This window comes from Chiloscyllium plagiosum, chromosome 18 (assembly GCF_004010195.1).
Source record: "Chiloscyllium plagiosum isolate BGI_BamShark_2017 chromosome 18, ASM401019v2, whole genome shotgun sequence".
In the NCBI taxonomy this organism is placed as follows: Eukaryota; Metazoa; Chordata; class Chondrichthyes; order Orectolobiformes; family Hemiscylliidae; genus Chiloscyllium; species Chiloscyllium plagiosum.
Genome location: NC_057727.1, coordinates 1,593,107 through 1,604,311, shown reverse-complemented (window position 1 = coordinate 1,604,311; position 11,205 = coordinate 1,593,107). Strand labels below are relative to the sequence as shown.

The 11,205-nt window shown below is 47.0% G+C and overlaps 1 protein-coding gene across 3 annotated transcripts in view; it reads right to left on the bottom strand.

Annotated features, from left to right (window-relative positions):
* Positions 1 to 11,205, bottom strand: part of si:dkey-202e22.2 (netrin-4) — a 42,732-nt gene that overhangs the window by 24,692 nt on the left and 6,835 nt on the right. For all 3 annotated transcript variants that reach the window (XM_043707553.1, XM_043707555.1, XM_043707554.1), the window contains exons 3-4: positions 3,140 to 3,415; positions 1,174 to 1,300 (exon numbers count right to left, since the gene is read on the bottom strand). In XM_043707553.1, the coding sequence (XP_043563488.1) occupies positions 1,174 to 1,300; positions 3,140 to 3,415 (403 nt within the window). The remainder of the gene's footprint in view (positions 1 to 1,173; positions 1,301 to 3,139; positions 3,416 to 11,205) is intronic.

Sequence of the window (11,205 nt, the reverse complement as noted above, 5' to 3'; positions counted from 1 at the left end):
CTCCACCACCACCCTCTGTCTTCTACCTTTGAGCCAGTTCTGTATCCAAATGGCTAGTTCTCCCTGTATTCCATGAGATCTAACCTTGCTAACCAGTCTCCCATGGGGAACCTTGTCGAACGCCTTACTGAAGTCCATATAGATCACATCCACCACTCTGCCCTCATCAATCTTCTTTGTTACTTCTTCAAAAAACTCATTCAAGTTCATGAGACATGATTTCCCATGCACAAAGCCATGTTGACTATCCCTAATCAGTCCTTGCCTTTCCAAATATATGTAAATCCTGTCCCTCAGGATTCCCTCCAACAACCTGCCCACCACCAAGGTCAGGCTCACTGGTTTATAGTTTCCTGGCCTGTCCTTACCACCCTTCTTGAACCGTGGCACCACATTAGCCAACCTCCAGTCTGCCGGCACCTCACCTGTGACTATCAATGATACAAATACCTCAGTAAGAGGCCCAGCAATCACTTTGCTAGCTTCCTACAGAGTTGTAGGGTACACCTGATCAGGTCCTGGGGATTTATCCACTTTGATGTGTTGAGACATCCAGCACTTCCTCCGAGGATCAAATTAAATGTTCCTCTTCCCATTCAACATTCACAGGCAGATACAGCACAGGGTTAGATACAGAGTAAAGGTCCCTCTACACTGTCCCCCACCAAACACTCCCAGGACAGGGACAGCACAGGGTTAGAAACATAGTAAAGGTCCCTCTACACTGTCCCCCATCAAACACTCCCATGACAGGGACAGCATGGGGTTAGATACAGAGTAAAGGTCCCTCTACACTGTCCCCCATCAAACACTCCCAGGACCAGGACAGCACAGGGTTAGATACAGAGTAAAGCTCCCTCTTTACATTGTCCCTCATCAAACACTCCCATGACAGGGACAGTATGGGGTTAGATACAGAGTAAAGGTCCCTCTACACTGTCCCCATCAAACACTCCCAGGACAGGGACAGCACTGGGTTAGATACAGAGTAAAGCTCCCTCTATATTGTCCCCTATCAAACACCCCCAGGACACAGACAGCACGGGGTTAGATACGGTAAAGCTCCCTCAACATTATTCCAGTTCCTGTGACCTCTCTGAGATGTTTATCTGATTTGTGGGCTTTTGCTGAAAGGTTTCATTGTGAATGTAAATCAGAAGCAAGGCTCCTTACTTGCACATTGATTCGGTGCTCCGGTTTTTCCATCCCCCGGTTGCCATGGCTGGTCATTGTAGAGGGGAGTGCACCTCTCACAGTGGTCCCCAGCAGTGTTATGCCTGCAGACACACTTGGCATGCACCTAGGCCATAGGAACAGCTGAGAGAGTGATGAAGAATGGACTCCAAAGGAGAAATTAAAACTTTCCTTCCAATTTTAAAAATGCTACATTTCACCAGAAATATTTTGCTGTCAAAATAAAGCGATGCTGAATGTCATTCATGGTCATCAGTGAGTGGAAAAATTTACTCCATGCATTAGGAATTACCACAACCTTTTTAAATTAACTCATGGGAAGTGGGCATAACTGGCCACAAGAATGTCTATTGCCTGTCCCTAATTGCAGTTGAGAGTCAACCCCATTGCTGTGCATCTGGAATCATATGTAGTCCAGACAGGGTAACGATGGAAGATTTCCTTCCCTAAAAGGGCATTTAGTGAACTAGATAATTTTCAGATGAATCAACAGGGCATTTGTAGTCATAGAGTCATAGCCATAGAGTTATCCAGCACAGAAACAGATCCTTCAGTCCAACTCATCCACACCCACCAAGTTCCCAAATTAAACTTGTCCCACTTGCATGTGTTTGGCCTATATCCCTCCAAACCTTTCTGATTCATTGTACTTGTCCAAATGTCTTTTAAAACTTTGTAATTGTACCTGCATCTTCCACTTCCTCTGGTAGTTTATTCCACATATGAACCACAGACTGTTAATTACAGACTCTTACTGAATACAAATTCCACTATCTGCCAAGGCGGGATTTGAACTCAGGTCCCCACGACATTACTGGGGGTTTCTGGATTACTAGCCTAGAGACAATGCCATGAGGCCTTGATGAATGATATGTTCCACTCAGCAATTAGCCTCTCGAAAATGGGATATCATCCATGAATTTCAGCATCTTGCTGCATTTGTGCAACAATTACCCATTAAACCAGCCACAAAAAGTTAAGACTGAAACTTAAAAATGTCATGATTGTACTGAGGTGAACTGGGGCAGGGAAGAGGCTCGGAGAATGAGTTCCCTGATTGGATCAGATTAACAGCCCCAATCAGGGAGCCATGGCTGACAGGTATAAACAGGAGTGTCTCTCTTTTTTAAAGAGAAAAAAATAAATGAATAAACAGGAGTGTCTCTAGTTTGATTTAATCCCTGCCCTCCCCTTCACTGTTTGATAACACAGCATTGCCCTTTGATGTGAAGGGCACTGCTTGTCACTGGCCACTCGAGTGTTTTCCTATCTTCCTGGTGGTGGAAATTGAATAAAGATTCATGCATCTTTCACTGTGTCTCACAGCTGCACACACACACCATGGGTGCTGGGGAAAAATAAGCGCTACCGCAGTTATGTGGTAGTGTGGGGCTAGAAAAAACATTTACAAGAGATTTTGAATTTCCTTCATTTAAAAAAAATAAGCAGGAGTGTCAGAGGTTCTGTTCATTCTGAGAGCTGGCTCTGAGGGAGCTGGATCAGTGTCAGGGACTCTCCACGTATAGGTAAAGGCTGACTTGGTGATGGGATACCAGCATCTATGGAGATATTTTAAACAATATGAATCCTTTCTTAATAGGTTAATGCTTCTGTTATACCTCTCCCCACTCCATCATCTCGTTATATCAACATATCTTTCTGTCCTTCAACAGCATCTTCCCAAACTGTGACCTCTCCCAAAGGATAAGGGTAGCAGAAACGTGGGAACACCACCCCCCTGCAAGTTCGCCTCCACTCACCATCCTAACTTGGAGAGATATCGCCGTCCCTTCACCACGTATGGACAGTGTCAGCTTCTCTGAGCTTTCCCTTCTCACCTCAAAAACCACGGCTGGTTTCAAATGGTCCATCAACATGGGAAGGAGAAAGGGGAGGTCGCAGCTGCCTACTGAGGAGAGAGTGTGTAGCGTCCAGCTTTACTCACCATGGCATGTGTGTTCCTGCTCCTTTGCTTGGCCTCATCTGATGGCTGACACTCCTCAGCGTGCCCGTTACAGAAGCAACTTCCCTGGACAATCAAGTCATAGACTGCGTAATGGGCAAATCTCTGAGGCTTCTCCATCAGTGTCCCAGGCTGACAAGGGCACTCCTGCTGTTTCAGCAAGTGGAGACGGAGATTAGTCAGTTTCAGGAGGTCCTGAGCATCCGGACCGTAAGGATTTTCAATCCTGTTGGCGGGGGATAAGGCACGGAATATTACCTGCAACACACAGCACAGCGTAAAGAATCGTCGCTAGCACAGCGCCGGAATGTTTCTGAAACGACACACCTCTTGTCAAAGCTTTACATCCTGCACTCATCAGGACCATGGCAAGAATGCCAAATCTCTCAATGATCACATCAATTTATACCACAGGAGGAAAGGCTGTAGTTGGTTGGCAAGTCAACTCTGATTGGCCAAGGCTTTGCTGTGGACATGTGAACATACAAATTGGGAGTAGGCCATTCGGTCCATCAAACCTGCAGCACCAATTAATAAGATCATTCCCAATCAGATTATAACCTCATATCCACATTCCTACCTACCCCAATAACCTTTCACCCCCCCACCCCCACTTAAAAGAAGCCACCTCTGCCGTAAAACTGTTCAAAGCCTCTGCTTCTGCAGCCTCTGCAGGAAGAGAGTTCCGAAGACTCATGACCCGCAGAGAAGACGGTGGTCTCTGATGTAAATGGGTGAATGCTGGTTTGTAAACAGTGAACCCTGCTACTAGATCTTGTCCACGTCCACTGTTTCTCACGATCTTATACCTTCCAAACAAATCACCTCTTACTTTTCTGGACTCCAACGGATACAAGCTGAGCCTGTCAATTCTTTCCTCTTAAGGCATTGTTCCCACAGCCCCACACCACCCAATTCCAGGTATGAGTCCGATAAAGCTTCTCTGAACTGTTTCCAATGCTTTACATCCATTTGGTCCATCCTACCCCTGTCAGCTCTTTGAAAAAGCTCTCGAATTATTTCTCACTTCTCTGCTCATACCCCATTGCTCAGCATGTCTTGCATCTGTATCGGGTGCTGTTATTTGGCAGCTGTACAGGGTGCTGGTGAGGCCACACCTGGAGTAGTGTGTGCAGTTTTTGTCTCCTTACTTGAGAAAGGATGTACTGGCACTGGAGGGGGTGCAGAGGGGATTCACTAGGTTGATTCTGGAGTTGAGGGGGTTGGTTTATGAGGAGATTACATTACATTACAGTGTGGAAACAGGCCCTTCGGCCCAACAAATCCACACCGACCCGCCGAAGCGCAACCCATCCATACCACTACATTTACCCCTTACCTTACACTACGGGCAATTTAGCATGGCCAATCCACCCTGACCTGCACATCTTTGGACTGTGGGAGGAAACCGGAGCACCCGGAAGAAACCCACGCAGACACGGGGAGAATGTGCAAACTCCACACAGTCAGTCGCCTGAGGCGGGAATTGAACCCAGGTCTCAGGCGCTGTGAGGCAGCAGTGCCGCCTACTGACTAGACTGACTAGACTGGAATTATGGTTGAGAGGGTGTTGCTGGAAAAGCGCAGAGGTGAGGCAGCGTCCGAGGAGCAGGAATATCGATGTTTCGGGCAGGGGAAATGAGGAAACTGGTGAAGTCCACATTGATGCCCTGGGGTTGAAGGGTCCCAAGGCAGAGAATAAGGTGTTCTTCCTCCAGGCGTCGGGTGGTGAGGGAGTGGCGATATCTCCTATACTGGGATTATATTCATTGGAATTTAGATGAATGAGGGGATCTTATAGAAACATATAAAAAAATAAAGGGAATAAGATTAGATTACTTACAGTGTGGAAACAGACCCTTCAGCCCAACAAGTCCACACCGACCCACTGAAGCATAACCCATTCTCCTACATTTACCCCTTCACCTAACACTATGGGCAATTTAGTATGGTCAATTCACCTAATCAATAGGATTATGGGAGGAAACCAGAGCACCCGGAGGAAACTCACACAGACACAGGGAGAATGTGCAAACTCCACACAGAGAGTCGCCTGAGGCGGGAATTGAACCCGGGTCTCTTGGCGCTGTGAGGCAGCAGTGCTAACCACTGTGCCACCGTGCCGCCCAATAAAAAAAGATAGAAGTATAGAGGATGTTTCTACTGGCAGGTGAAACTAGACCAAGAGGGCATATCCTCAAAATGAGGGGGAGCAGATTTAGGACTGAATTGAGAAGGAACTTCTTCACCCAGAGGGCTGTGAATCTATGGAATTCCCTGCCCAGTGAAGGAGTTGAAGCTTCTTCAGTAAATGTGTTTAAAGCTACGATAATATTTTGAACAGTAAGGGAATTAAGGGTCATGGTGAGCGGGCGGGGAAGTGGAGCTGGGTCCACGAAAAGATCAGCCATGAATGGGAGAGCAGGCTGAAGGGGCCAAATGGCCTACTCTTGCTCCTGGTTTTTAGATCATGTTCTGATCTCCTCGTTGTGAACACAGGGCGAGATATTGTCAGTCAGGCTTGACAATAGGGAAAAAGCAAGACAGTCAAGTACAGTAAAGTTTGTGTCAAATTGCCATTGACTAGAAATTCGACTGCACTCCCGTATAAACAACAGCTACAAGAGCAGGTCAGAGGCTGGGAATACTGCGGTGAGTAACTCCCCTCCTGACTCCCCAAAGCCTGTCCACCATCTACAAGGCACAAGTCAGGAGTGCGATGGAATCCTCCCCACTTGCCCTGGATGGGGGCAGCTCCAACAACACTCAAGAAGCTCGACACCATCCAGGACAAAGCAGCTACTTGATTGGCACCACATCCACAAACACCCACTCCCTACACCATCAACACTCAGTAACAGCAGTGTGTACTATCTACAAGATGCACTGCAGAAATTCACCAAAGATCCTCAGACAGCACCTTCCAAACCCACAACCACTTCCATCTAGAAGGACAAGGGCAGCAGATACATGGGAACACCACCCCCTGCAAGTTCCCCTCCAAGCCACACACCATCCTGACTTGGAAATATATCGCTGTTCCTTCAGAGTCATTGGGTCAGAATCCTGGAATTCCCTCCCTAAGGGCATTGTGGGTCAACCCACAGCACATGGACTGCAGCGGCTCAAGAAGGCAGCTCACCCCCACCTTCTCAAGGGGACACCTAGGAACGGGCAATAAATGTTGGCCCAGCCACCAATGCCCACATCCTACAAGTGAATAAAAACATTTGAATGTACAGGATAATCGGGAGACGAGGAGGGCACTCAGCCCCTTTGTTCTGTTCTGCTACTTAATGAGATCAAGGCTGATCCACAATCTAAATACACATACCAATCATCCTCCAAAATGTAACAGCAATTGCCACTATGGAAGGGTATGCCAATTGGTCCCATATAGAAACCTTTCCTAATTTCTCTGTTGCAAGATCTAGCTTCATTTTTTTAGACTGTGTCCACTTGTCTTGGACACACCAATCAGCAAAAGGAGATATTTTCTGTCTATCCTTACTTCTGCTTAATGTCTTGAAGGTTTTGACCAGCTGACCCCTAAACCCTTTAAACTGCAGAACTCTTTCAAGACTCCCCAGGCAGGTAGATGAAGTTAACTGGCTTTGAGGACAAATGAGCAGGGAGTTATTCTGTCTAAATCAGGTTCATTGTGCATATGAACTCAACAACGTAGAAGAATTGGCACCATCTTTCCCAGTCAGGGTGAGGTATGCTTGAGGGGCTGAAGATGCAACGTAGAATCCCATCTCCACAAACATCTCTAACCCCCGCCCCATGTCCCATTGAATTCCAAACATCACATATATTTTCAGTCATTTACATCTCAGCAAAACCCAATGTTTATTCCTTGTCCCTAGTTGCCTCCTTGAGAAGGTGGGGGTGAGCTGCCTTCTTGAACCGCTGCAATCCATGTGCTGTAGGTCGACCCACAGTGCCCTTAGGGAGGGAATTCCATGATTGTGACCCAGCGACAGTTAAAGAACAGCAATATATTTCCAAGTCAGTTCAGTGAAGGACTTGGAGGGGAACCTGCAGGGGATGGTGTTCCCATATACCTGCTGCCCTTGTCCTTCTGGATGGAAGTGGTGGCGGGTTTGGAAGGTGAGTTGTTTGCTGTCATCTAAGCCTTTTCCTCTGGATTCCAAGCCCTAGCAGTCAGTGTTTGAGGATAGACCATGGGAGAGTCTAAACTGAAGAGGCACTTGTCTTTAATAACAAGAAAGTTTAATATGTTGCAAGCAACCTGTTTAGAGATGTTATTACACATCTCTGGAGCAGGTGGGACTTGACATCAGGCCTCCTGGCTCAGAGATACAGACATTATCGCTGAATCATAAAAACCTTTGTGGAATAATTAATATTTTTAATCAATCTGTTACAGAAATGTTATGACTTGAGGGAACTTGAACCTCTAGCCCCAGAAATAGAGATACTATCACACTGCCATAATAGCTTTTATAGTCATTGTGAAAGACTCTCAGGAGCTGTGCACACTACACCTGCTCCCTTTGGCAGTGCAGAGAACCCAACCATTCCCACCAACAGGCACTGAGACTTCATCAGATTGGGCAGAGTCTAATGCAACATAAACATTAACTCCTTCTGAACCATTGCCTTATTTTTGCGTTTCCCTTATATGCTGAAGTGCTTTCACACAAAACCGAACAGTAACCAAAAGAGAATTCACTCAGCATCAAAGGATAAAGAATTTCAGATTTGGGAAAGATGTGATACCAGCTAAACTGTTCTCACAGGTAACATGGGCATAACAGCGTTTTTCTATGCTATAAGTACTGGCACAATGGCTAGCACTGCTGCCTCACAGCACCAAGGACCCGAGTTCGATTTCAGCCTCAGGTGACTGTGTGTGTGTCTGTGAGTGTGTGTCTGTGAGTGTGTGTCTGTGAGTGTGTGTCTGTGTGAGTGTGTGTCTGTGTGAGTGTGTGTCTGTGTTCCCTCCTACAATCCAAAGATGTGCAGGTTAGGTAAATTAGCCATGCTAAATTGCCCATAGTGTCCAGGGATGTGTGGCCAAGGTGCATTAGTCAGAGGTAAATGTAGACTAATACGGGTCCCCTACCGGAAAGTCAAAGGACTAAAGGAGACAATTTACAAAATTACATTTACATAAAAAATCCAGCAGGTTTGGAAAGTGATGTCCTTTCTGGTCTTTATAGAGGGATAAAGGTGGATGTTGAGACCTGCAAAACATTAGTGGATGTACGCTGTAGATCTCTAGGCAAAGCCTCTGCACTGACATAATGGGTGCTTGTTTCCTTTAGCACATTGAGCTGTGGTGACTTGCTGGAGATGTTTATGTGGATGCAGTCATGCTTCTCAGTCAGAATGATTCCGAGCTTGGAGCTGAAAGCAGCACTCTCTATCTCTCTGAGAAGTCATTTAAGTAAACCTGACAAAGTTTCAAACACAGTATCAGGAATCCTACCTGTACCCAGCTGAATCTGAAATCTAATCTGAAGATGTTGCCATTATTCTGTGACTGTCAGCGATCAGATCAAGGTGACGGGCTGAGGATGTAACTGATTAACAAGCTCACCACCTGCTACAACAACAGCCTTGCCATTTCCATCCCAGCCAATAGCACTGGCTAGATCGATAAAGGAGAAGGGGTTTATGGGTTCGTACACCTGATGTAAGACCATAAGATAGAGGAGCAGAAATTAGGCCATTCAGCCCATCGAGTCTGCTCCACCATTCAATCATGGCTGATACGTTTCTCAACCCCATTCTCCCGCTTTCTCCCCATAACCCTCGATACTCAAGAACCTATCTATCTCAGTCTTAAATATACTCAATGACCTGGCCTCCACAGCCTTCTGTGGCAATGAATTCCAAAGATTCCCCACTCTTGGCTGAAGAAGGGTCTTTCATTCCTGGAACCATTCTCATGAATGCTCCAGGGCCAGTACATTCTCCGTGAGATATGGAGCCCAAAACTGCACACAATACTCCAAACGTAGTCTGACCAGAGCCTTATGGAGCCTCAGAAGTACATCCCTGCTTTTATATTCAAGTCCTCTCAAAATAAATGTCAGCATTGCATTTGCCTTCCTAACTACTAACTCAACCTGCAAGTTTACCTTGAGAAAATCCTGGACTAGAATTCCCAAGGCTCTTTACACTTCAGATTTCAGAATCTTCTCTCCATTTAGAAAACAGTCCATGCCTCTATTCTTCCTACCAAAGTACATGACCTCACACTTTCCCACGTTGTACTCCATCTGCCACTTCTTTGCCCACTCTCCTAACCTGTCAAATCCTTCTGCAGCCCCCCGTCTCCTCAATACTACCTGTCCCTCTAACTATTTTTGTATTGTCTGTAAACTTAGCCAGAATGCCCTCAGTTCCTTCATCAAGATCGTTAATGTATAAAGTGAAAAGTTGTGGTCTCAACACTGAGCCTTGCGAAACACCATTAGTCACCGGCTGCCATACTGAGAAGGAGCCTTTTATCCCCACTCTCTGCTTTCTACCAGACAGCCAAATGTCTACCAATGCTAGCACCTTGCTTCTAACACCATGGGCCCTCATCGTACTCAGCAGCCTCCTGTGCCACACCTTGTCAAAGGCCTTCTTGAATTCCAGGTGGGTAACATCCATTGGCTCTCCTTGGTCTAACCTGCTTGTTACTTCCTTAAAGAATTTGAGCAGGTTAGTCAGGCATGACCTCCCCTTGATGAAGCCATGCTGACTTTGCCCTATTTTACCATACACTTACACGTATTCAGAAATCTCATCCTTCACAATGGATTCCAGGATCTTACACACAACTGAGGTTGGGCTAATTGGTTTGCAATTGTCCCTTTTGCCTTACTCTCTTCTTAAACAGGGGTGACACGTGAGCGATTTTGCACACCTCTGGGACCCTCCCAGAGGTGATTTATGAAAGAAAGGTCACCACTAATGTCTCCACTATCTCTTCAACTATCTCCCTTAGAACTCTGGGGTGTAGTCCAGGTGGTTCATCCACCTTCAGACCATTCCGTTTTTCTCGCACCTTCTCTTTGGTGATGGCCACCATATGACTGGTGAGATGTTGATGTAGTGGGAATGTCATGGAAAGGGTAACCAGGAAATGCAATGTTCAATGTTGTATCTGATAAACAGCACTTTCAACAGTAAGCGTTCCCCCAGCGCTAACCCTCCGACAGCGCCGCGCTCCCTCAGCGCTGACCCTCTGACAGCTTGGTGCTCCCGCAGTGCTGACCCTCCGACAGCATGGTGCTCCCTCAGCACTGACCCTGCGACAGTGCGGCACTCCCTCAGTACTGATCCTCCAACACTGTGGCACTCCCTCAGTGCTGACCCGCGGCAAGGTGGCACTCCCTCAGTGCTGACCCTGCGACAAGGTGGCACTCCCTCAGTGCTGACCCTGCGACAAGGTGGCACTCCCTCAGTGCTGACCCTCTGACAGTGTGGTGCTCCCGCAGTGCTGACCTTCCGACACTGTGGCACTCCCTCAGTGCTGACCCTGCAACAATGTGGCACTCCCTCAGCACTGACACTGCGGTGCTCCCTCAGTGCTGACCCTGTGACAATGCGGCGCTCCCTCAGCACTGACCCTCCGACAGTGCGGCGCTCCCTCAGCACTGACCCTCCGATAGCGCGGCACTCCCTCAGCATTGACCCTTCAACACTGCAGTACTCCCTCAGCACTGACCCTTCGACAGCGTGGCACTCCCTCAGCCCTGTCCCTCCGACAGTTCAGCACTCCCTCAGCACTGACCCTCTGACACTGCGGCACTCCCTCAGTACTGACGTAGCACTAACATAGCAAAGATAAGTGGGAAAACGGAGGACTGGGAAGCTTTTAAAGGACAACAGAGGATTACTAAGAAGGAAATACGCAGAGGAAAAATGAGGTACGAAGGTAAACTGGCCAAAAATATAAAGGAGGATTGTAACAACTTTTTTAGGTATGTGAAAGGCAAAAAAATGGTTAAGACTAAAATTGGGCCCTTGAAGACAGAAACAGGGGAATATATTACGGGGAACAAAGAAATGGCAGAAGAATT